At 43.6% G+C, this 25,956-nt stretch overlaps 2 protein-coding genes across 3 annotated transcripts; one reads left to right on the forward strand and one right to left on the reverse strand.

The window, feature by feature from the left end:
- Positions 1-1,764: 1,764 nt before the first annotated feature.
- LOC139382768 (rho-related GTP-binding protein RhoG-like) lies at positions 1,765-3,993 on the forward strand. Its single transcript, XM_071126905.1, has 2 exons — positions 1,765-1,881; positions 2,972-3,993. The coding sequence occupies exon 2, from the start codon at positions 2,998-3,000 to the stop codon at positions 3,571-3,573; it is 576 nt and encodes a 191-aa protein (XP_070983006.1). The 5' UTR covers positions 1,765-1,881; positions 2,972-2,997; the 3' UTR covers positions 3,574-3,993.
- A 1,814-nt stretch (positions 3,994-5,807) lies between these two features.
- LOC139382810 (post-GPI attachment to proteins factor 2-like) lies at positions 5,808-18,235 on the reverse strand. Of its 2 annotated transcripts, XM_071127028.1 has the most exons (6): positions 18,171-18,235; positions 17,765-17,930; positions 17,428-17,677; positions 15,509-15,615; positions 10,136-10,244; positions 5,808-6,308 (listed from the first exon to the last, which is right to left on the reverse strand). In XM_071127028.1, the coding sequence occupies exons 2-6, from the start codon at positions 17,927-17,929 to the stop codon at positions 6,178-6,180; spliced, it is 762 nt and encodes a 253-aa protein (XP_070983129.1). In that variant the 5' UTR covers position 17,930; positions 18,171-18,235; the 3' UTR covers positions 5,808-6,177. The 2 variants fall into 2 exon arrangements, with proteins under 2 accessions (XP_070983129.1, XP_070983128.1); XM_071127027.1 differs by lacking the exon at positions 18,171-18,235 and having other exon boundaries at positions 17,765-17,953.
- Between the last annotated feature and the right edge of the window lie 7,721 nt (positions 18,236-25,956).

Below are 25,956 nucleotides of genomic sequence, written 5' to 3' on the forward strand. Positions count from 1 at the left end.
GGTTATGGTATAGTCAGACATACGCTACAGACAACAAATACAATAACATTTTAGCGATGGCAATTTGAATGCACAGACATACCTTGATGAGATCCTGAGGCCCATTGTCGTGCCATTCATCTGCTGCCATCACCTCATGTTTCAGCATTATAATGCACGGCCCCATGTCGCAAGGATCTGTACACAATTTCTGGTAGCTGAAAATGTCCCAGTTCTTCTATTATCTCCATACTCACTAGACAAGTCACACATTGAGCATGTTTGGGATGATCTGGATTGACGTATACGACAGCGTGTTCAAGTTCCCTCCAATATCCAGCAACTTTACACAGCCCTTGAAGAGGAGTGGGACAACATTCCACAGGCCACAATCAACAGCCTGATCAAGGAGATGTGTTGTGCTGCATGAGGCAAATGGTGGTCACACCAGATACTGACTGGTTTTCTGATCCGCCCCCACCTGATTTTAAAGGTATCTGTGACCAACAGATGCATATCTGCATTCCCAGTCGTGTGAAATCCATAGATTAGGGCCTTTTCCAATTATTTAAAAGGACTGATTTCCTTATATGAACTGTAACTCAGTAAAATATTTGAAATGGTTGATATTTATGTTTTATATTTTTGTTCAATGTAGTTAAAGAAGAAAATGGACTACTTCAAAATGGAGATGGTCTCAATGGCACTGCCTGTGCTCTCAAAAGGACAGATACAATAAGGTGGTGTCTATCTAAATCTACGTAGGCTATCAGAACAAAGGAACAGTGGAGCTCATCGACTCATCAGTCCCACACAACTAAGCTCAAGTATGCCACCTTGAGGCTGTAGGCTACACAACACCAGCAATAAAAGGGGAGGAGATGTGTTGATGGGGGAAAAGAGGGGGGGGGGCATCTTCTGATGGAACTGATGCCCCCGTTCAGAACAGATTTGAGCCTCAATGGGATAGGCCTTATCATGTAGGCCTTATTATGTAGGCCTTATCATGTAGGCCTTATCATGTAGGCCTTATCATGATAAATCCCAACGTCTTGTAAGAAAGGTGTATGATACAACTTGATCTGATAATATACTGTATCATAAACTAATGCTAAATTATCAATTCTTAGTTTAAAGGCCCATTGCAGCCATGTTTATATCAATATCAAATAATTTCTGGGTAACAATTAAGTACCATATTTTAATAGTTTTCCATTAAATTTGACCAAAATAGCGTTTTTAGCAATAAAATATTTCTCAAGCAAGAATTTTGCTAGGACTGTCTGGGAGTGGTCTGAGTGTGGAGAAGAAAACGGAAAACTAGCTGTTATTGTCAGAGAGGTTTGGAACTCTTTTTGTTAATGGTCTATTAACCAATTTACCGCCTGGTGATGTCACCAGGCAAGCCAAAACTCCCGCCCATTGCAAACCTGAGGATTAGATGTTCTTTTGTAGAATATATTTTCAACCAGCAACAATTAGGAATAACACTGATCCCTTTTCTTCCCACTTCTACAGTGTTAGTTTCATCATCTGTTGTGTAATATGATATAAAACACAGGAAACACTGAATTTTGTCTGCACTGGGCCTAACAACGATATGGTTATTCCTATTCTGTACATTTGAATGTCAAATAAGATAATTCATTGGGTAACAATTTTATTTAAAAATGCTGTTTAATATTCTACCAGCAACGTATACTTAAAACAATAGCTCAGGTTGTCGTGGTGGGGAGACAGTACACTTCCTCACAGTGCCATTATTTCTCGAGTGGCTTCCTCTTCAGCGAACACACACACTTCCTCCACTACAGCAACACTTTGCTTGACTGCTTTGACACTCTCGGACAGATTGTAGGCTATATGTTCATACAAAACCTGCCATTAAAGATAGTATGTTTGGTGAGTCTGACTTGTTTTTAACCTTTGCATGTTTTTGTTGTCAAAATGTTGTAATTATGTACTACTACTGTATAATAGATATGTAGGCTGTAACACATAATCCTACGGAAGCACTTGGGTGAAGCACCATAAGGCGAGGTGGCCAACTGCCGTTATAATGTTGGTAGGCGCTATTCTATATCAAAACTCTGTAGGCCTACGATATGGCATGCGATGTTAAAATCCACAATTGCGATATTTTTATGTGACAGTTATTTTGTGCTTCACTTAGCCCATTTAAAGTTATAACTGTCTCTGCTGACTATAGGCATCTCTTTTTCTTAAAAATTATGATAATGGTGAAAAACCTTTACTGTAATTTATGTTGAACTCTTTTTCTAATTTCAGGGTTACTATTGGGCCCTTTTCTTAATAATCTAGGTGAATGAAATTAGAAATGTACACGATCAGAATGCTATGGCCTTGTTGTTGGTCTAAAATGAGTGAAAATCACCTATCATAGATATTCAGTGGATAGGCCAAAGGTATGCATCCGTGGTGGTAGGCATACAAAGGTTTATTGGATTTGATGAACTATCCCCAGTCAGTGTACAGAGAAGTACATTTCAGTGCTCCCAGGCTCGGGTCCCTGTAGACTGGGTTTAGCTATATTCACATTTTCTCCAACATTCTAAGAGAGCTGTGGGAAGAGTCCAGCTCTCCTCTCTCACAATTAATTACAATTACTGCATGTATTTCAAACTCCAGTCTCCACCCATATTTTGAAGTTTCAGTGTTCACACTTGAATTCATGGGGAACACAGGCCTTATGTACTGTAACTATAAATGAAGTAGGCCCACAGATTAACATAATGTTCAAGTTGAAATGAAAGCCAGTAGATTAACAAAGACGGATATAAATAGATAGTGTCAAACTGTACTGTGTAAATGAGGGTGTGAGAGTGATGTTCGTACCCGATAAAGTGTGAGAGCAATTTAAACCACAAACATCACTTTCAACAGTTTACATTTGTTGGGCCCTAGCCAGTGTCTCTCTTTTGGTGAACATTGTAGCCTAAAGTGCATTTCTCCCTGTGTTTCTCATGTCCAGGTGTCTGAGACAGTGAAGGGGTCAGAATGCAGAGCATCAAGTGTGTGGTGGTAGGAGACGGTGCAGTGGGGAAGACCTGCCTACTCATCTCCTACACCACCAACGCCTTCCCCAAGGAGTACATCCCCACTGTGTTTGACAACTACAGCGCCCAAGTGACTGTGGACAGCAGGACTATTAGCCTCAACCTGTGGGACACAGCAGGCCAGGAGGAGTACGACCGCCTGCGCACCCTCTCCTACCCTCAGACCAACGTGTTTGTCATCTGCTTCTCTGTTGCCAGCCCCCCCTCCTTTGAGAACGTCAAGCACAAGTGGCACCCAGAGGTCACCCACCACTGTCCCAATACGCCCATTCTGCTGGTGGGCACCAAGAAGGACCTGCGCAATGACCCGGAGGTGTTGAAGAAGCTAAAGGATCAGAACCAGACGACCATCACCCAACAGCAGGGCATCGCCCTGGCCAGGCAGATCCAAGCCATCAAGTACCTTGAATGCTCTGCCCTCAACCAAGACGGAATCAAAGAGGTGTTCGCTGAGGGTGTGCGAGCCTTTCTCAACCCGCAACCTGTCGCCACCAAGAAACCCTGTGTGCTATTGTAAAGGCAGTAGAGATACTATCACGTATGCAAATCAAACAGAACAATATTAATTAATTGAATGTGTGTAAACCATTGGAGTTGATTTTATTGTGAAATATGTTTTTGTTGTACTGCTGATAACAAACACTGCCATATCAAGACTTCCTTGAGACAAGGGGACCATTGAGGCAGAGGCATTGGCTCAAGATGGATGCCTCAAAACTGAGCCAATGTTAGGTAGGCAAGAAGGGCCTGGGTCAAATGCTGTCTGTAAGAATCCTTACCTTTGTATATCCATTATTTTTCCCTCTTCCTTTATAGCAATTAACCAAAAAGACCTGAGACTTTCTGATGAGGAGATACATTCTCTCATTTATCAGTGCTTGTATTGTTGTCACATTTTGACATGTATGTTCTTTACAAAAATAATTAAAAAATATCAGGAATTTAAATATCCATACTCCCATAATTAATAGTAGTTGTTTTTTTTATAAATATTTTGTTGTATCATAGAAGTATGTATTTTTACACCATCTGGTTTTCTGTTAGTGCTCTTCAACTTTGTTTGAATGTGTTGAATGCTGGACACAAAAGAGGAAATGCAGAGAGGTTTTTGATAAGAAATGCATAGGCTGATTTTCCTATCGAAGGTCATTAGTCAGTGTGTTTGTGTGTGTGTGTGTGTGATAGATGAGAGGAGAGAGACGGGAGAGGAGAGGAGAGAGAAATGGAACCTGGTTGTAACTTCCCTCTGAAAGTCCTTAGCTTATTATCTATTTTAGTTAAGTTGGGGTTGTAGATGTTTTAATATTGTGTAACTATTTTGAGAAGGCTATGACCCCACTCTTCGAGGGTGTCTCGCGGTTGGGAAAGGCAAAAAAACAAATTTCCAAATCAAACATAAGCACCCACCAAAATATTATTATTATTATTACATCTGTACTGTTGTAAACGAGAGATGGAAATTGTGTGCAAACTGTAGTGTAGATTACTTTGACATGTCTTTATTCTTATCATCAGGAACAGCATATAAATGTGTTGATCAATGCATACAATTAAATTAATACCTCAAGAATGCCAAACCCTTTCCAATGGAGTCATGGGAGGTGATAGAAACCAGCATGCTAAACCACCATGAGGTTCCTGATTTGCCTGAGCATGATTAAATTAATACCTCAAGAATGCCAAACCCTTTCCAATGGAGTCATGGGAGGTGATAGAAACCAGCATGCTAAACCACCATGAGGTTCCTGATTTGCCTGAGCATGATTTGGAAGTGAAATGATCCAGCTTGCTGTTACAGAGTTGTGAAACATACATTTTCATTTGTTGTACAATCACTGTCCTCTCCCATACCTCAGGCCACTGGACTCATTTGACAGTGAAATAAGGCCTCAGTGCCTTTGCTCTGCCTGCTGGATAACAGACACTTCTTTGTGTGAGAGCAGTGGAGGGACATACAGATAGATGTCCTTACTGTTTTAGTACAGTATATACTGTATGTGACTGTATACAACACCCACTCTAGTACTATCTGGATCTGCCTCTCCATCTCATTCTCTCTCTCTCTCTCTCTCTCTGTCTCTCTCTGTCTCTCTCTCTCTCTCTCTCTCTCTCCGTGTCTCTCTGTCTCTCTCTCTCTGTCTCTCTCTCTCTCTGTCTCTCTCTGTCTCTCTCTCTCTCTCTCTCTCTCTGTCTCTCTCTATCTCTCTGTCTCTCTCTCACTGTCTCTCTCTATGTCTCTCTCTGTCTCTCTCACTCGCTCTGTCTCTCTCACTCTCTCTGTCTCTCTCTCTCAATTCAATTCAATTTCAATTCAAGTGCTTTATTGGCATGGGAAACGTGTTAACATTGCCAAAGCAAGTGAGGTAGATAATATATATCTGTCTCTCTCTCTCTCTGTCTCTCTCTGTCTCTCTCTCTCTCTCTCTGTCCCTCTCTCTGTCTTTACAAACGAGGAAGAACATTTATTTGTAACTTCCTTAATTTAGGTTGTGGACCTCACTGACTGACTGACTCACTAAGAATAAGCATGTTATGGTAAATAACTAAAAAGTTCTGAAATAATTGTTTAATGAAGCTTAATGTTTACACAAAAAAAAATCACTATTAGATTATTAATACCTTTCAGATGTCTCTCTCTACTTGAGAATATACAAAATCATGGTTGCGTTTATCCACAGTTCTTGATGCATTTAAAAATACGTTCTACAAAGAGCTGAAGACACTCTCTTCAGATCACATCATTGGCAACAGTCAGCATTTCCCGAATTTCACAAGTGATAAGTCATAGACACGTGAGCATGACTAAAGAAGGACATACTCTTAAGTCAAGGTGATCAAGTCGAAGTTGCCCCACTGTCCCAAATCATAGAGGACTAAGTCTGTCTTTTATCATACAGTACGTTAATATCAACTCTATCAAAATATTGGTACAGTAGGATTGACTTTCAGGTTGAACAGTCCAGATAAATAAAGTGATTATTTACAGTCATGACATCCGCCATCATGTAAATATATGGAAGAAGGCGCTCTCTTCCTGCTCCTCCTTCTCTGCAACAGCATCATCTCCGCTAGGTGTGTTCTGAGTGGTTGAACACCTGTCACCTGACCCTCTGTTTCCCAGTCAGAAGTCTTTACCCTCCTCTGGTGAGATGACCACCATCTCTCTGCTCTTAAAGTCCCAGAAGGCTGTTAGGTGGAAGGCCATGTTGGAGAACACCACACAATACTCAAAGAGGGCAAAAAAGGTGTAGCCTGTGGAGGTTAGGAAAGACAGGAGACTTTTATGAACTCTTTAACAAACAATGTCAAATTAAAATATACTTTTGTATCATATAATGCTTAAAGGTTATGAACAGTCAAAATAATGTTTTTCATGAAAATTGCTGATATCTGAAGGAAACCAGATGAAAGTATGAAAAATGACTTACTTCTTCATTGATAACGTTTGATCACAAAGTTACTGGTCCCCTCCCCCATGTAAAGCACTAGGATTCATTATTCAGGGGACAAGGTGACATCACCTAAACTTTCATTATTTAAATAAGTACCGCCTTGTAACCAACATCGGAGAAGCCGTGTTTGTGTTTGCAGAGAGGCGTTGTTTATATAGCTAGATAGCTATTCTACTAATGCCAAAATTTTTACTGAAGGTTGTCAGCAAATTAAAAGTTGACCCTATTCATCTATGGCAACGATACGTATATGTTTCCCCTTTCATCTGTGTCAGCAGTTACTGGCTAGCTAGGTGTTCAGCCAGCATGGAACAAAAGGTGGGAATGGGTCGGTCAAAACACAGACACAGTTGGGTCAACACATGGGTCAGTGCTGCTGTGTTACTGGCTAGCTAGGTGTTCACAGACAAAAGGTGGGAATGGGTCAGTTGTCAGGTCAACACATGGGTCAGTGCTGCTGTGTTACTGGCTAGCTAGGTGTTCAGCCAGCATGGAACAAAAGGTGGGAATGGGTCGGTCAAAACACAGACACAGTTGTCAGGTCAACACATGGGTCAGTGCTGCTGTGTTACTGGCTAGCTAGGTGTTCAGCCAGCATGGAACAAAAGGTGGGAATGGGTCGGTCAAAACACAGACACAGTTGTCAGGTCAACACATGGGTCAGTGCTGCTGTGTTACTGGCTAGCTAGGTGTTCAGCCAGCATGGAACAAAAGGTGGGAATGGGTCGGTCAAAACACAGACACAGTTGTCAGGTCAACACATGGGTCAGTGCTGCTGTGTTACTGGCTAGCTAGGTGTTCAGCCAGCATGGAACAAAAGGTGGGAATGGGTCGGTCAAAACACAGACACAGTTGAGAGGTCAACACATGGGTCAGTGCTGCTGTGTTACTGGCTAGCTAGGTGTTCAGCCAGCATGGAACAAAAGGTGGGAATGGGTCGGTCAAAACACAGACACAGTTGTCAGGTCAACACATGGGTCAGTGCTGCTGTGTTACTGGCTAGCTAGGTGTTCAGCCAGCATGGAACAAAAGGTGGGAATGGGTCGGTCAAAACACAGACACAGTTGAGAGGTCAACACATGGGTCAGTGCTGCTGTGTTACTGGCTAGCTAGGTGTTCAGCCAGCATGGAACAAAAGGTGGGAATGGGTCGGTCAAAACACAGACACAGTTGTCAGGTCAACACATGGGTCAGTGCTGCTGTGTTACTGGCTAGCTAGGTGTTCAGCCAGCATGGAACAAAAGGTGGGAATGGGTCGGTCAAAACACAGACACAGTTGTCAGGTCAACACATGGGTCAGTGCTGCTGTGTTACTGGCTAGCTAGGTGTTCAGCCAGCATGGAACAAAAGGTGGGAATGGGTCGGTCAAAACACAGACACAGTTGTCAGGTCAACACATGGGTCAGTGCTGCTGTGTTACTGGCTAGCTAGGTGTTCAGCCAGCATGGAACAAAAGGTGGGAATGGGTCGGTCAAAACACAGACACAGTTGTCAGGTCAACACATGGGTCAGTGCTGCTGTGTTACTGGCTAGCTAGGTGTTCAGCCTGCATGGAACAAAAGGTGGGAATGGGTCGGTCAAAACACAGACACAGTTGTCAGGTCAACACATGGGTCAGTGCTGCTGTGTTACTGGCTAGCTAGGTGTTCAGCCAGCATGGAACAAAAGGTGGGAATGGGTCGGTCAAAACACAGACACAGTTGTCAGGTCAACACACGGGTCAGTGCTGCTGTGATCTGCATCCCAAGAGCCCCGCCAAATGGTGTATATATACATATACACACATATATATATATTTATATATATACATTTATACCACTGGTCAAAAGTTTTAGAACAGCTACTCATTCAAGGGTTTTTCTTTATTTTTAAAATTTTCTACATTGTAGAATAATAGTGAAGACATCAACACTATGAAATAACACATATGGAATCATGTAGTAAGCAAAAAAGTGTTAAACAAATCCAAACAAATTATATATTTGAGATTCTTCAAATAGCCACCCTTTGCCTTGATGACAGCTTTGCACACCCTTTAAATTATATCACTTGGGTCAAACGTTTCGGGTAGCCTTCTACAAGCTTCCCAAAATAAGTTGGGTGAATTTTGGCCCCTTCCTCCTGACAGAGCTGGTGTAACTGAGTCAGGTTTGTAGGCCTCCTTGCTCGCACACGCTTTTACAGTTCTGCCCACAAATGTCCTATGGGATTGAGGTCAGGGCTTTGTGATGGCCACTCCAATACCTTGACTTGTTGTCCTTAAGCCATTTTGCCACAACTTTGGAAGTATGCTTGGGGTCATTGTCCATTTAGAGGACCCATTTGTGACCAAGCTTTAACTTCCTAACTGATGTCTTGAGATGTTGCTTCAATATATCCACATCATTTTCATGCCTCATGACGCCATCTATTTTGAGAAGTGCACCAGTCCCTCCTGCAGTAAAGCACCCCCACAACATGATGCTGCCACCCCTGTGCTTCACGGTTGGGATGGTGTTCTTCGGCTTGCAAGCGTCCCCCTTTTTCCTCCATCAGACCAGAGGACATTTCTCCAAAAAAGTACTGTCCCCATGTGCAGTTAAAACCGTAGTCTGGCTTTTTTATGGAGGTTTGGAGCAGTGGCTTCTTCCTTGCTGAGCGGCCTTTCAGGTTATGTCAATATAGAACTCGTTTAACTGTGGATATAGATACTTTTGTACCTGTTTCCTCTAGCATCAAGGTCCTTTGCTGTTGTTCTGGGATTGATTTGCACTTTTCTCACCAAAGCACGTTCACCTCTAGGAGACTGAACACGTCTCCTTCCTGAGCGGTATGACGGCTGCATGGTCCCATGGTGTTTATACTTGCGTACTACTGTTTGTACAGATGAACGTGGTACCTTCAGGCATTTGGAAAATGCTCCCAAGGATGAACCAGACTTGTGGAAGTCTAAATTTTTTTCTGAGGTCTTGATGATTTCTTTTGATTTTCTCATGTTGTCAAGCAAAGAGGCCATGAGTTTGAAGTTTGGCCTTGAAACACATCCACAGGTACACCTCCAATTGACTCAACTGATGTCAATTAGCCTATCATAAGCTTCTAAAGCCATGACATCATTTTCTGGAATTTTCCAAGCTGTTTAAAGGCACAGTCAACTTAATGTATGTAAACTTCTGACCGACTGAAAGTGTGATACAGTGAATTATAAGTGAAATAATCTGTCTGTAAACAACTGTTGGAAAAATGACTTGTGTCATGCACAAAGTAGATGTCCTAACCAACTTGCAAAACTGTAGAATGTTAACAAGAAATTTGTTGAGTGGCTGAAAAATGAGTTTTAAGTGTTTGTAAACTTCCGACTTCCAACTGTAACAAGGATATCATTGATGCAACTTCAATGATGTTTGAGTTACTTTGTGCATCACCAAATTTCCTTTAGATGATTTTACTGCAACACTGGTCACTGCATCAAAGTTGCTTAACATCGGCGTTTCAAAGAGCTGTCAGTCAATGCGAGCTCATGAATATAATCTCCCCACCCACTCAGCCTGTCTTTTCAAACTTCATGGTAGTTAGCCATGAGAGAAAAAGTACTTTTCAGAATGACTGCTCATGCCCTTTAACATTCTGATGGTACAATATACTTACTCCCTTGTTCACAGTACATGTTGTGTTTCCAGTAAAAGTAAGCAGCCAAGCAGCAGAAAGCGATGTTGAGGATCAAGCAGCGGATTTTCCAGTGGAAAGATTTCACGTCCTGTTTATAAAAAAAGAAAGAGCGATTTGATAGAGAAAGATTGCAATACTAAAAAATGACATTGTGTACTTAACTACGGTGTATTTGTACTATGTGAATGCAATGGCCTACTTTATAAATTTAACAATTAAAAACATTTAATTTATCTAGGTTGAGGAACACAATGAGCAGGCTTAATCAAGCCCCATCTGAGAAACTCTTGAGATGAGACATCAGTAACACATTGCAGCTGGTGTAAAAACTGTTTCAGCCACATCCTTCCACAAATACTATTTATACTGCAGATCACTGGCAGCATGTGTCTCAAGCAAAAGCATGTTCTCTATTTACTGGTCCCACCCTTAAATGCCCACAATAGATTATCATGACACACGATTACAAGCCCCATATCAAATCAATATCCAAACGGCAATTGCCCATAAAAATGGTATGACAGAGTGGCAGCCTAATACTACTGCATGTCAGTGGCGGTCGGTGCCGTTCATGATCAGGGAAGATGTATTTCTATTACAGCTTATTGGACGATTGTCATTCAAATTCCATTCACCCAGCTCAATGTAACATCGACAGGTTTAGGCTACTACATGTCGGTGCACAGGTCTAGAGTAATTAGAGTAATCAAGGTGACAGACAGTGACACATTCAATACCTCATTGGTCATTTTATCCCGTTTCGTTACGTTTGCTTCCAACAGAATCGGCAGAATGAATACACCCCTGAGCACATGCAAATACAGTTCAATTTCATAGCAGCCACATACAAACAGCATGATCACTTTGCTCATTCTATACATATATACATAGTTACTTCTTGCAACTATCTACGCGCTCTCCTCCTCTCACCTTTTCCTTTCGTTTGGGGACTTCAGTGCATAACACATCAGCTGTCTGTGACCAGGCGAAAAAGCCAAACCTTCATATCATGCCCGCTAATTAATTTTTTTATTTTACCTTTATTTAACTAGGCAAGTCAGTTAAGAACAAATTCTTATTTTCAATGACGGCCTAGGAACAGTGGGTTAACTGCCTGTTCAGGGGCAGAACGACAGGTTTGTACCATGTCAGATTGGGGGTTTGAACTTGCAACCTTCCGTCCAACACTTTAACCACTAGGCTACCCTGCCGCCCCTAATGTTACACACAGCCTAGATCGTTGTCAAGTCTTAGTCATCATAGGTACTAGAACTAAATCGTTAGTAAACCCGCTAGAATCATGCAGTACAATGTAAAGTCCGACAGCAGTTTAGCAGTTACACAGTCGGTGGCAATAAATTAATACAAATCAAAAGCTTGCCTTGACTTGGAAGAGTTCCAGTGTTGGATAGCCATAGCCAGCTAGCTAACATAGCATTAATTTCTGTTTTTGAGTAGGCTAAGCTAACTGCATTACTAGATAAGTGAAAGAAAAACAAAATACATCCAAATCTCTCTCTCTCTCTCTCTTCTCCTTAATTTTGGAAGAAATTAATTTGTTCAAAATTGTTCAACTATTGTCTTTCTCTCTCTTTGAGTCGACTACTCATCACATTTTATGCACTGCAGTGCTAGCTAGCTGTAGCTTTTAGTACTAGATTCATTCGCGGGTCTTTTGATTGGGTGGACAACATGTCAGTTCATCCTGCAAGAGCTCTGATAGGTAGGAGGACGTCCTCCGGAAGTAGTCATAATTACTGTGTAAGTCTATGGAAGGGGGAGAGAACCATGAGCCTCCTAGGTTTTGTATTGAAGTCTATGTACTCAGAGGAGGACAGAAGCTAGCTGTCCTCCGGCTACACCATGGTGCTACACTACAGAGTGCTGCTGAGTCCACTGTAGACCTTCATTGCAAAGCAGTGTGTTTAAAACAATCATTTGGTGACGTGAATATATTTAGTATAGATATCTTAAATGGATAACATGTGGATCCTCAAAAAATATATAATTAGAATCAAAAACAAATATTTTGCCGTTATCTAAGCAAGTTTTTGTATGTTGAAGCTTAATATCAACGCAAAGAGGTTTTGTGTTTGGAATTGAAGTAGCTACAGTATGTATTTTGTTTGAGAATTTAGATGTGAACAAGCAAGTTTTGACAGACTTGTTTTGTCTGGACAAAAAAATAACTACTAACATGTTCCGTGGAGAAAAAAAGTGATACACGAGTTCCAATATTTGGAAAATCGTTGCGATTGGAAGATAACTGTGAGGGTTATCAACCAGGATAAGCTCCTCTGTTCTGTTTAAGATGGCAGAAAGTCAGTCTCTTTGGCATTGACAATGAGTGGAATGTAAGATAAAGATACTGGTACTCAGGCTAGGCAAGTACAGTGCCTTGCGAAAGTATTCTGCCCCCTTGAACTTTGCGACCTTTTGCCACATTTCAGGCTTCAAACATAAAGATATAAAACTGTATTTTTTTTGTGAAGAATCAACAACAAGTGGGACACAATCATGAAGTGGAACGACATTTATTGGATATTTCAAACTTTTTTAACAAATCAAAAACTGAAAAATTGGGCGTGCAAAATTATTCAGCCCCTTTACTTTCAGTGCAGCAAACTATCTCCAGAAGTTCAGTGAGGATCTCTGAATGATCCAATGTTGACCTAAATGACTAATGATGATAAATACAATCCACTTGTGTGTAATCAAGTCTCCGTATAAATGCACCTGCACTGTGATAGTCTCAGAGGTCCGTTAAAAGCGCAGAGAGCATCATGAAGAACAAGGAACACACCAGGCAGGTCCGAGATACTGTTGTGAAGAAGTTTAAAGCCGGATTTGGATACAAAAAGATTTCCCAAGCTTTAAACATCCCAAGGAGCACTGTGCAAGCGATAATATTGAAATGGAAGGAGTATCAGACCACTGCAAATCTACCAAGACCTGGCCGTCCCTCTAAACTTTCAGCTCATACAAGGAGAAGACTGATCAGAGATGCAGCCAAGAGATCACTCTGGATGAACTGTAGAGATCTACAGCTGAGGTGGGAGACTCTGTCCATAGGACAACAATCAGTCGTATATTGCACAAATCTGGCCTTTATGGAAGAGTGGCAAGAAGAAAGCCATTTCTTAAAGATATCCATAAAAAGTGTTGTTTAAAGTTTTCCACAAGCCACCTGGGAGACACACCAAACATGTGGAAGAAGGTGCTCTGGTCAGATGAAACCAAAATTGAACTTTTTGGCAACAATGCAAAACGTTATGTTTGGCGTAAAAGAAACACCCTGAACACACCATCCCCACTGTCAAACATGGTGGTGGCAGCATCATGGTTTGGGCCTGCTTTTCTTCAGCAGGGACAGGGAAGATGGTTAAAATTGATGGGAAGATGGATGGAGCCAAATACAGGACCATTCTGGAAGAAAACCTGATGGAGTCTGTAAAAGACCTGAGACTGGGACGGAGATTTGTCTTCCAACAAGACAATGATCCAAAACATAAAGCAAAATCTACAATGGAATGGTTCAAAAATAAACATATCCAGGTGTTAGAATGGCCAAGTCAAAGTCCAGACCTGAATCCAATCGAGAATCTGTGGAAAGAACTGAAAACTGCTGTTCACAAATGCTCTCCATCCAACCTCACTGAGCTCGAGCTGTTTTGCAAGGAGGAATGGGAAAAAATTTCAGTCTCTCGATGTGCAAAACTGATAGAGACATACCCCAAGCGACTTACAGCTGTAATCGCAGCAAAAGGTGGCGCTACAAAGTATTAACTTAAGGGGGCTGAATAATTTTGCACGCCCAATTTTTCCGTTTTTGATTTGTTAAAAAAGTTTGAAATATCCAATAAATGTTGTTCCACTTCATGATTGTGTCCCACTTGTTGTTGATTCTTCACAAAAAAATACAGTTTTATATCTTTATGTTTGAAGCCTGAAATGTGGCAAAAGGTCGCAAAGTTCAAGGGGGCCGAATACTTTCGCAAGGCACTGTATATGCCATATGCAATGAATACATTATGTGCCAATGTAAGTGTGCAAGCCAAGTTAGAGCACGGTTAATGTGTTTGTGCTTGCTACAATCTCTGCGTGTGTGCATGTGTGGTGCACATGACAGCCTACACTCCCAATGAGTTGTGTGAAGGGGTGTGTTGGTCACAGCCCCAGACTGGGTCAGGAAACAGCTGTTCCTCCAAAACAGAGGCCCACAGAGGCACTGACCCACAGAGGCACTGACAGTGTAAACACAGCCAGAGGCTTCTTCCAAGTCTGACTGATCAAACCCTCAGTAACAGCCTATACCACCGATCTGGTTGGGATCAACATGCTGCTATTTCTCCTAGAGTCCTAACACAGAATAACAGCGCTTCAAGTCCCTCAACCATATAGTGACAACTTAAAATGAGAGACTAAATAAATAAGATATAGCTATAACGATTGACATGGGTAAATACAATATCCTGGAGCACTACAGGCTCAGTCACCAGGCATCAGTGTGAGTGAAAAGAAAGGACACAGGGAGATTCTGTCTTCTCTTATACTCCTCTGTCCTCCTCTCCTCCGTGACCCGGAAACCGATAAGTGGTCGAGTGTGTCAACTCAATAATAGGTGAACAGAGAACTTTTCTCTTCTCTCTTTGCTTCTCTTCTTTGCTTCTCTCCTCAATTGCCTCCTACAGTTGAAGATACTCATGTGTAGTGCAAAGTGTTTTCAAATCTGCCGCACCCCCTTTGAATCAGCTGTTGTATTCTCAAAGGAGAAAAATGTTTTATACACGAATTACCCTTTTATCTATAAAATGTCTCACACAACTAGCTAAAATAAGTTGTTCTACTTTAGGCATTTATTTTAGGATTCCACCCTTGTAAACGTGCTAGTGGAGAAGAAGAGTTTAATTTCATACAAGTGCATTTGTTTCCATGTTTCCTTTCCTTCACTACTCTCCTCGATTACCTTTGACAGTTTTTGAAAGGTGGCAAGGAGAGGACGGAGAAGAGGAGGCGAAGAGTCAAGCTAAACCATTTGAGAATCTCCCCACAGCTTTGAACTGCACTTAACAATGCTGTTTCATCAGGCTGCAGTAGTTGGCTTCTACTCTAGAGGGCTCTAGTGTCAACATTGTCGACATTGCAGACAAAGTCACCAAAAGCCCCTCTACTAACAGGAACTATACTATACTGCCTGCTTCACCAGGAAACTGCATCATACCACCAAAATAGTTAGTTCACTTCTTCATTCAGTTGATTGAACAACTAACTTCCCTTTACATTTCTGTCTTTCAGGCAATTTCAACATTTGCTGATCAAGTATAGGGCTGAAGGGAAGAAACGATGCCTTACCTCAGGAATCAGTGAGTACTTCTTTATAACCAGCCACAGCCGACAGGTTAACACCATGTGGATAACAGAACTGGCAATGAACAGGACAAAACCTTCTTTATGGACAACTATGGGACAAAGAAGGATATGAAAGCTAAAAGCACACAAGTACAATTGTATTAGTCATAACACTCACTGATACATGTTATATGGTTTATAACTAGGGTTCATAGTTTTCCTGGTTGGGTCATGTATCTGGAAAAACTCAGGGCCTTATTTTTAACTGCAAGAAATGGGCAAACGAAATTCTGTCATTTGTTCAAAAACATAATTTTATATCATGCAGCATATACAGTGGGGAGAACAAGTATTTGATACACTGCCGATTTTGTTACAAAGCATGTCTGTCATTTTTATCATAGGTACACTTCAACTGTGAGAGAAAATCCAGAAAATCACATTGTATGATTTTTAAGTAATTCATTTGCATTTTATTGCATGACATAAGTATTTGATACATCAGAAAAGCAGAACTTAATATTTGGTACAGAAACCTTTGTTTGCAATTACAGAGATCATACGTTTCCTGTAGTTCTTGACCAGGTTTGCACACACTGCAGCAGGGATTTTGGCCCACTCCTCCATACAGACCTTCTCCAGACCCTTCAGGTTTCGGGGCTGTCGCTGGGCAGTACGGACTTTCAGCTCCCTCCAAAGATTTTCTATTGGGTTCAGGTCTGGAGACTGGCTAGGCCACTCCAGGACCTTGAGATGTTTCTTACAGAGCCACTCCTTAGTTGCCCTGGCTGTGTGTTTCGGGTCGTTGTCATGCTGGAAGACCCAGCCACGACCCATCTTCAATACTCTTACTGAGGGAAGAAGGTTGTTGACCAAGATCTCGCGATACATGGCCCCATCCATCCTCCCCTCAATACGGTGCAGTCGTCCTGTCCCCTTTGCAGAAAAGCATCCCCAAAGAATGATGTTTCCACCTCCATGCTTCACGGTTGGGATGGTGTTCTTAGGGTTGTACTCTATTTTTGTCTCATCAGACCACATGACCTTCTCCCATTCCTTCTCTGGATCATCCAGATGGTCATTGGCAAACTTCAGACGGGCCTGGACATGCGCTGGCTTGAGCAGGGGGACCTTGCGTGCGCTGCAGGATTTTAATCCATGACGGCGTAGCGTTACTAATGGTTTACTTTGAGACTGTGGTCCCAGCTCTCTTCAGGTCATTGACCAGGTCCTGCCGTGTAGTTCTGGGCTGATCCCTCACCTTCCCCATGATCATTGATGAGATCTTGCATGGAGCCCCAGACCGAGGATGATTGACCGTCATCTTGAACTTCTTCCATTTTCTAATAATTGTGCCAACAGTTTTTGCCTTCTCACCAAGCTGCTTGCCTATTGTCCTGTAGCCCATCCCAGCCTTGTGCAGGTCTACACTTTATCCCTGATGTCCTTACACAGCTCCCTGGTCTTGGCCTTTGTGGAGAGGTTGGAGTCTGTTTGATTGAGTGTGTGTACAGGTGTCTTTTATACAGGTAACGAGTTCAAACAGGTGCAGTTTAATACAGGTAATGAGTGGAGAACAGGAGGGCTTCTTAAACAGGTCTGTGAGAGCCAGAATTCTTACTGGTTGGTAGGTGATCAAATACTTATGTCATGCAATAAAATGCTAATTAATTACTTAAAAATCATACAATGTGATTTTCTGGATTTTTGTTTTAGATTCCGTCTCTCACAGTTGAAGTGTACCTATGATAAAAATGACAGACCTCTACATGCTTTGTAAGTAGGAACACCTGCAAAATCAGCAGTGTATCAAATACTTGTTCTTCCCACTGTATGTAAATGTAAATGAGCAGCCTATTATGCTGTAGGGCAGGCCTTATGCCGATTTATTCCCAGCTGACTAATTGTCAAAGGTCACTCACGGTATGTCTCATTGGATGACACGTAGGTGAGCAGCAAGAGGCCAAAGTTCTCAGTGATGGCACACATGAAGTTGAGGCAGCTGAGCAGCCACTCCAGGAACCTTGTGGAGAAGCGGCCCTTATAGAAGTTAAAATAGGCCACGGCCACCAGGAACCTGGGAGCAGAGTGCAGGCCAATGCAGAAGCGCCAGATATGGCACTCTGGGCTCAGGCTTATGGAGGCACTAATGGAGGGCAGATAATTGGTAACCTAAACCCCCCCCACACCAAAAAAAAGACAGTCAGCCCATTTATTTGCATGCATGCTACATTCTTAATAACGGACAGGATTGATTACCTTGCAATGTGTGTCAGTGGAGTCCTGGAAATGGAACACGGAGGAGATGGAGATGCAGGTAATTAAGCCAAGCAGTGGCAGGCTGACGGTGCCCACAACACAGGACGTGAATGATAGTCTGATCAGAGGCTTGTCATGACCCAGGACATGTGGACCCTGCAGCATCCTAGACTGGGACATCAGGGCCATATTTATCACAAAATAAGCATTTTAACTGAGAATGTCCAGATATGAACAAAATAATGTATAATAATGATATAGGCTAATTATGGATTTCATACCTAGGTTTGAGAGTTTGACATGCCTCCTGCAAAATCATGCTGCTGTTTTCAGTGACATTAAGGCAGGACTATATATTAGTTTGATCAGAAACATGCATAAAAATGATCTGAATATGACTCCATACCTCCTATTTGTAGGCTACAGCTAGGTCAATTGTTTACAGATATAGCTCTTGCATAGTCAGAGAAGGAAATGGCTTTTGTTGGCTTGAATTGAACTGTCACCACAAACGCTGGTGCATCGTCGCATATAGGCTACTGACTATGTTCAGATTTATCTTGATCAGGTATTTCACAAATTTGTAATGTGGTCTCTAATTCATTAGCATCTGTTCATGTTCCCTTCAGCCCAGCACAACATGAACACTGAGCATCATCAACGCGATGCAGAATAAGCTTTTAACCTGAATCCTCTCCCAGCTGCCATTTTATAAATATCTTCAATAATGTTTGAAAATAAATGTACCAATGCAATGCGAAAAAAGTATTGAAGAGATCGTTCTAAAATGTATTGCGATAACCGGAAGAGATAGCAAGGTACTGGCTCAGTAGTGACCGGATGGGAGTAGCCTATAAAAAAACGTCGTCACATCAAGAACCAGTCATGTTACACGATGTGTCTATACTGAAAAATCATTGGTGGCTGAAGTGTCACGAGGAAGTGTAAGAAATTGAATTCATTGATAAGCTAACTTTATATCACGGGAGCTGTCCGTGGTGCTGTTCTTGCGCATCACCAAATACTGTAGCCTTATCTTTGACAGTCTGGCATTGCAAGTTGCCTCAGGAAATAACCATATACATACTTTGAGAAAATGGGGGTATTTGGAAAAGACTCAAGTCAATGTTTTTGTTGTTGAGGATGATGATTTTTGGTCAATGGATAAGTCCCACGCGTCTTATTCAAATATATAATGTGTAAATTCCAATAGTGCTCAGTACGTCATGATGAGCCTCCACCTAGCCTCTAACCCCAGTCATCTCACGCTAACAATCATCTTTGTCAAGGCACAAGAGCAGTCTACGGCTATCCATCCGGGAACTTAAACGTAATTGAAATGATCATCTGGTATATTTTGGGATATAGATAAGTGTAACCTGTAACAGCAAAATGAAAGTACGTGGATTTCGAGCTTCGCTGAGTTTTATTTTCTGCTTGAATATTATTCCAGGTAGGCTATAGATTCTCTCTTTTGCTGAACTATGTACAGTTGAAAATGGTAAATTCCCAATGTACATATTTAGAAATGTATACGCTATGTTTAGTGTCTATATCAACACACACTTACAGTCCAGTCGCAATGATTGTTTCTCATTTTGTTTTTTCAGTCAACATCAGGCAAGTGGTGAGTTAAATGGTTTCATGACTGGTTTAGAGGAGCCTCTTGACAGATAGCTTGTTGGATTTGTATTACATTAAGAGTTACTGAAGTACCTGATGTAAACTGCATTATTAATGGTCTCTTAATGATGAATCATTGTGACATCTACAGTGGTTGATTATTTCCTCTGTCCCAGTCAGATTCTGATTCGATAACCCTCACAGCTGTTTCCCAGGCAGGAGGCAGAATCTCCCTGCCAGTTGTTTAGGTATCATCTTATTCACAGTACCAGTCAAAACTTTCCACACACTGACTCATTCAAGGTGTTTTTTGTTTGTTTTTGTTTTTTTTACAATTTTCTACATTGTTGAATAATAGTGAAGACATCACAACTATGGAATAACACATATGGAATCATGTAGTAACCAAAAAGTGTTCGACAAATCAAAATATATTTCATATTTGAGATTCTTCAAAGTAGCCACCCTTTGCCTTGATGACAGCTTTGCACACTCTTGGCATTCTCTCAACCTGCTTCATGAGGTAGTCACCTGGAATGCATTTCAATTAACAGGTGTGCCTTGTTAAAAGTTAATTTGTGGAATTTCTTTCCTTCTTAATGCGTTTGAGCCATTCAGTTGTGTTGTGACAAGTGGTGTCATATTTTATAGTTTTGATGTCTTTACTATTATTCTACAATGTACAATGAAAATAGTAAAGATAAAGAAAAACTCTGGAATGAGTAGGTGTGTCCAAACTGTTTACTGGTACTTTACATTAATCCTGTGGCCCTTTTCTACAGCCTCCTCAAAAGGCTTTATTGAAACAGTGAAGCAGGGTAACATCTGGATCCCCCAAATCCACTGAGACCACTGTAATCAGTTGCTTCTGGCAGTGTTCTGAACTCAATTATGTTTGTCAAGAATTTGAAATGAATTCTCTCAACAACAAAAAACAACATAATTTAATACATGGGAAAACCATATATTCTCATAACAACATAATAATACAAAGAAATATATTCTCATATATTCTCATAACAACATAATAATACAAAGAAACAGGATCAAAGATTGGAGAGAAAATGAAACGGTAAATTCCAAGTATGCAGAAGATTGCACAATGGTATTTTGTTGAAAACTCATCCAAATATTATTTGATCTTTCTATACAAATGGAGGGGAAAAAATCAGCATAAAGGACTTTAGTGTGGCTGGTAGCCTAGCGTTTAGAGCATTGGGTCGATAACCAAAAGGTTGCTGATTCGAATACCCGTGCAAACAAGGTGAAAAATCTGTCGATGTACCCTTGAGCAAGGAAATGATCCCTAGTTTGCTCCAGGGGTGCCATGCTACTACGGCTGACCCTGTAAAACAACACATTTCACTGCACCTATCCAGCTTATGTGACAACAAAAAAAAATGCATGCATTTAACCTACAAGAACAGGGTACAGTATGTCTATTAGAGTGTATTATAGCCTATCTGTGTTTATTTTCTATGGTGGTATTATATGGCAAATGTCCCATGGATTAGGGCGTGTATCAACATATCCCTGCTTGGGGTCAACAGATGCCTCAGTTGCATCTGCTGGCTCATAATGGAAGCTTTGCTTGATCTCTTACTATAGCATCAGAAGCGTAATCTACTCCCAAATCACCCTTATGTCCTAGTGTTCTGCACCCTCTGCCATGTGTTCACATGTTCTCTGACACATTAAGAATTTTACCCTTGAACAGGTAACTGCCAAAATAAAGGAAACACACGAGTAGATGAGGGATGCAAAGTACTGTATATTGTATGCAGGTGCTTCCACACAGGTGCTGTTCCTGAGTTAATTAAGCAATTAACACCCCATCATGCTTAGGGTCATGTAAGCATGATGGGATGTGTCTCTCTGTATATATGTGTGTGTGTGTGTGTGTGTGTGTGTGTGTGTGTGTGTGTGTCACCAGATTTAAACCCAATTGAACACTTATGGGAAGTTCTGAAGTGGCTCATGAGAGCATTTTCCACCACCGTCAACAAAACACCAAATAACTGAAAGGTCGCTAGTTTGAATACCTGATCCAAAAAGGTGAAACATCTGTCGATGTGCCCTTGAGCAAAGCACTTAACACAAATCTGCTCCACTAGTGCTGTACAATTGTTGCTGAGCCTGAAAAACAACACATTTCACTGCACAAACGTGACAATAAAACATCAAGGTTATAAAATGCAGAAACAAAGTGGAGTCAACCCTTAAAAGAGCTATCTCTTTTCATAACCGGTCCAGTCTTCTTCCATTGATTTTCTTGTGTCTTTGGCTAGTCCTGCTAGTTCTGCTAGTCCTGCTAGTCATGCCTGGTTGGTCCTGCTAGTTCTGCTAGTACTGCTAGTCACGCCTGGTTGGTCCTGCTTGTTCTGCTAGTCCTGCTAGTCATGTCTGGTTGGTCCTGCTAGTTCTGCTAGTCCTGCTAGTCATGCTAGTTCTGCCAGTCCTGCCTGGTTTGTCCTGCTAGTCATGCCTGGTTGGTCCTGCTAGTTCTGCTAGTCCTGCTAGTCATGCCTGGTTGGTCCTGCTAGTTCTGCTAGTCCTGCTAGTCATGCCTGGTTGGTCCTGCTAGTCATGCCTGGTTGGTCCTGCTAGTCATGCCTGGTTGGTCCTGCTAGTTCTGCTAGTCCTGCTAGTTCTGCTAGTCCTGCTAGTCATGCCTGGTTGGTCCTGCTAGTTATGCCTGGTTGGTCCTGCTAGTCATGCCTGGTTTGTCCTGCTAGTCATGCCTCGTTGGTCCTGCTAGTCATGCCTGGTTGGTCTGCTAGTCCTGCTAGTCATGCCTGGTTGGTCCTGCTAGTCATGCCTGGTTGGTCCTGCTGGTAATGCCTGGTTGTTACTGCTGGTAATGCCTGGTTGGTCCTGCTAGTCATGCCTGGTTGGTCCTGCTAGTAATGCCTGGTTGGTCCTGCTGGTAATGCCTGGTTGGTCCTGCTAGTCATGCCTGGTTGGTCCTGCTAGTCATGCCTGGTTGGTCCTGCTAGTTCTGCTAGTCCTGCTAGTTCTGCTAGTCCTGCTAGTCATGCCTGGTTGGTCCTGCTAGTTCTGCTAGTCCTGCTAGTCATGCCTGGTTGGTCCTGCTAGTCATGCCTGGTTGGTACTGCTAGTTCTGCTAGTCCTGCTAGTCATGCCTGGTTGGTCCTGCTAGTCATGCCTGGTTGGTCCTGCTGGTAATGCCTGGTTGTTACTGCTGGTAATGCCTGGTTGGTCCTGCTGGTAATGTGGTTTGTCCTGCTAATCATGCCTTGTTGGTCCTGCTGGTAATGCCTGGTTGGTCCTGCTAGTCATGCCTGGTTGGTCCTGCTAGTAATGCCTGGTTGGTCCTGCTGGTAATGCCTGGTTGGTCCTGCAAGTCATGCTTGGTTGGTCCTGCTAGTTATGCCTGGTTGGTCCTGCTAGTCATGCCTGGTTTGTCCTGCTAGTCATGCCTCGTTGGTCCTGCTAGTCATGCCTGGTTGGCACTGCTAGTCATGCCTGGTTGGTCCTGCTAGTCATGCCTGGTTGGTCCTGCTAGTCACGCCTGGTTGGTCCTGCTAGTCATGCCTGGTTGGTCCTGCTGGTAATGCCTGGTTGGTCCTGCTAGTCATGCCTGGTTGGTCCTGCTGCTCATGCCTGGTTGGTCCTGCTGGTAATGCCTGGTTGGTCCTGCTGGTAATGCCTGGTTGGTCCTGCTGGTAATACCTGGTTGGTCCTGCTGGTAATGCCTGGTTGGTCCTGCTAGTCATGCCTGGTTGGTCCTGCTAGTCATGCCTGGTTGGTCCTGCTGGTAATGCCTGGTTGGTCCTGCTGGTAATGCCTGGTTGGTCCTGCTGGTAATGCCTGGTTTGTCCTGCTAATCATGCCTTGTTGGTCCTGCTGGTAATGCCTGGTTGGTCCTGCTAGTCATGCCTGGTTGGTCCTGCTAGACATGCCTGGTTGGTCCTGCTAGTCATGCCTGGTTGGTCCTGCTAGTCATGCCTGGTTGGTCCTGCTGGTAATGCCTGGTTGGTCCTGCTGGTTGGTCCTGCTATGCCTGGTTGGTCCTGCTAGTCATGCCTGGTTGGTCCTGCTGGTCATGCCTGGTTGGTCCTGCTGGTAATGCCTGGTTGGTCCTGCTAGTAATGCCTGGTTGGTCCTGCTGGTAGTGCCTGGTTGGTCCTGCTAGTCATGCCTGGTTGGTCCTGCTGGTCATGCCTGGTTGGTCCTGCTGGTAATGCCTGGTTGGTCCTGCTAGTCATGCTTGGTTGGTCCTGCTAGTCATGCCTGGTTGGTCCTGCTAGTCATGCCTGCTTGGTCCTGCTGGTCATGCCTGGTTGGTCCTGCTGGTAATGCCTGGTTGGTCCTGCTGGTCATGCCTGGTTGGTCCTGCTGGTAGTGCCTGGTTGGTCCTGCTGGTAATGCCTGGTTGGTCCTGCTGGTAATACCTGGTTGGTCCTGCTGGTAATGCCTGGTTGGTACTGCTAGTCATGCCTGGTTGGTCCTGCTAGTCATGCCTGGTTGGTCCTGCTGGTAATGCCTGGTTGGTCCTGCTGGTAATGCCTGGTTGGTCCTGCTGGTAATGCCTGGTTTGTCCTGCTAATCATGCCTTGTTGGTCCTGCTGGTAATGCCTGGTTGGTCCTGCTAGTCATGCCTGGTTGGTCCTGCTGGTAATGCCTGGTTGGTCCTGCTAGTCATGCTTGGTTGGTCCTGCTAGTCATGCCTGGTTGGTCATGCTAGTCATGCCTGGTTGGTCCTGCTGGTCATGCCTGGTTGGTCCTGCTGGTAATGCCTGGTTGGTCCTGCTGGTAATGCCTGGTTGGTCCTGCTGGTAGTGCCTGGTTGGTCCTGCTAGTCATGCCTGGTTGGTCCTGCTAGTCATACCTGGTTGGTCCTGCTGGTAATGCCTGGTTGGTCCTGCTGGTAATGCCTGGTTTGTCCTGCTAGTCATGCCTGGTTGGTCCTGCTAGTCATGCCTGGTTGGTCCTGCTAATCATGCCTGGTTGGTCCTGCTGGTAATGCCTGGTTGGTCCTGCTAGTCATGCCTGGTTGGTCCTGCTAGTTATGCCTGGTTGGTCCTGCTGGGAATGCCTGGTTGGTCCTGCTGGTAATGCCTGGTTTGTCCTGCTAGTCATGCCTGGTTGGTCCTGCTGGTTATGCCTGGTTGGTCCTGCTAGTCATGCCTGGTTGGTCCTGCTAGTCACGCCTGGTTGGTCCTGCTAGTCAAGCCTGGTTGGTCCTGCTGGTAATGCCTGGTTGGTCCTGCTAGTCATGCTTGGTTGGTCCTGCTAGTCATGCCTGGTTGGTCCTGCTAGTCATGCCTGGTTGGTCCTGCTGGTCATGCCTGGTTGGTCCTGCTGGTAATGCCTGATTGGTCCTGCTGGTAATGTCTGGTTGGTCCTGCTGGTAATGCATGGGTGGTCCTGCTAGTCATACCTGGTTGGTCCTGCTAGTCATGCCTGGTTGGTCCTGCTGGTAATGCCTGATTGGTCCTGCTGGTAATGTCTGGTTGGTCCTGCTGGTAATGCCTGGGTGGTCCTGCTAGTCATACCTGGTTGGTCCTGCTAGTCATGCCTGGTTGGTCCTGCTGGTAATGCCTGGTTGGTCCTGCTAGTCATGCCTGGTTGGTCCTGCTAGTCATGCCTGGTTGGTCCTGCTGGTAATGCCTGGTTGGTCCTGCTGGTAATGCCTGGTTTGTCCTGCTGGTAATGCCTGGTTGGTCCTGCTGGTAATGCCAGGTTGGTCCTGCTAGTCATGTCTGGTTGGTCCTGCTGGTAATACCTGGTTTGTCCTGCTAGTCATGCCTGGTTGGTCCTGCTAGTCATGCCTGGTTGGTCCTGCTATGCCTGGTTGGTCCTGCTGGTAATGCCTGGTTGGTCCTGCTAGTCATGCTTGGTTGGTCCTGCTAGTCATGCCTGGTCTGTCCTGCTAGTCATGCCTGGTTGGTCCTGCTGGTAATGCCTGGTTGGTCCTGCTGGTAATGCCTGGTTGGTCCTGCTAGTCATGCCTGGTTGGTCCTGCTAGTCATGCCTGGTTTGTCCTGCTGGTAATGACTGGTTGGTCCTGCTGGTAATGCCTGGTTTGTCCTGCTAGTCATGCCTGGTTGGTCCTGCTAGTCATGCCTGGTTGGTCCTGCTAGTCATGCCTGGTTGGTCCTGCTGGTAATGCCTGGTTGGTCCTGCTAGTCATGCCTGGTTTGTCTTGCTAGTCATGCCTGGTTGGTCCTGCTGGTTGGTCCTGTTGGTAATGCCTGGTTTGTCCTGCTAGTCATGCCTGGTTGGTCCTGCTATGCCTGGTTGGTCCTGCTAGTCATGCCTGGTTGGTCCTGCTAGTCCTGGTTGGTCCTGCTAGTCATGCCTGGTTGGTCCTGCTGGTAATGCCTGGTCCTGCTAGTCATGCCTGGTTGGTCCTGCTGGTAATGCCTGGTTGGTCCTGCTGGTAATGCCTGGTTGGTCCTGCTGGTAATGCCTGGTTGGTCCTGCTGGTAATGCCTGGTTGGTCCTGCTAGTCATGTCTGGTTGGTCCTGCTGGTAATACCTGGTTTGTCCTGCTAGTCATGCCTGGTTGGTCCTGCTAGTCATGCCTGGTTGGTCCTGCTAGT

Source organism: Oncorhynchus clarkii, chromosome 24 (genome assembly GCF_045791955.1).
Source record: "Oncorhynchus clarkii lewisi isolate Uvic-CL-2024 chromosome 24, UVic_Ocla_1.0, whole genome shotgun sequence".
Classification (NCBI taxonomy): Eukaryota; Metazoa; Chordata; class Actinopteri; order Salmoniformes; family Salmonidae; genus Oncorhynchus; species Oncorhynchus clarkii.

Excerpts from the sequence above, each read along its gene's own strand:
- LOC139382768 (XM_071126905.1), top strand. The coding sequence starts at position 2,998 with ATGCAGAGCATCAAGTGTGTGGTGGTAGGAGACGGTGCAGTGGGGAAG.
- LOC139382810 (XM_071127027.1), bottom strand. The coding sequence starts at position 17,953 with ATGGCCCTGATGTCCCAGTCTAGGATGCTGCAGGGTCCACATGTCCTG. Across the intron at positions 15,616-17,427 it reads GTCATCCAATGAGACATACC|TTGTCCATAAAGAAGGTTTT; the intron begins GTGAGTGACCTT and ends TTTGTCCCATAG. Across the intron at positions 6,309-10,135 it reads CATGTACTGTGAACAAGGGA|GCTACACCTTTTTTGCCCTC; the intron begins GTAAGTATATTG and ends TAACCTCCACAG.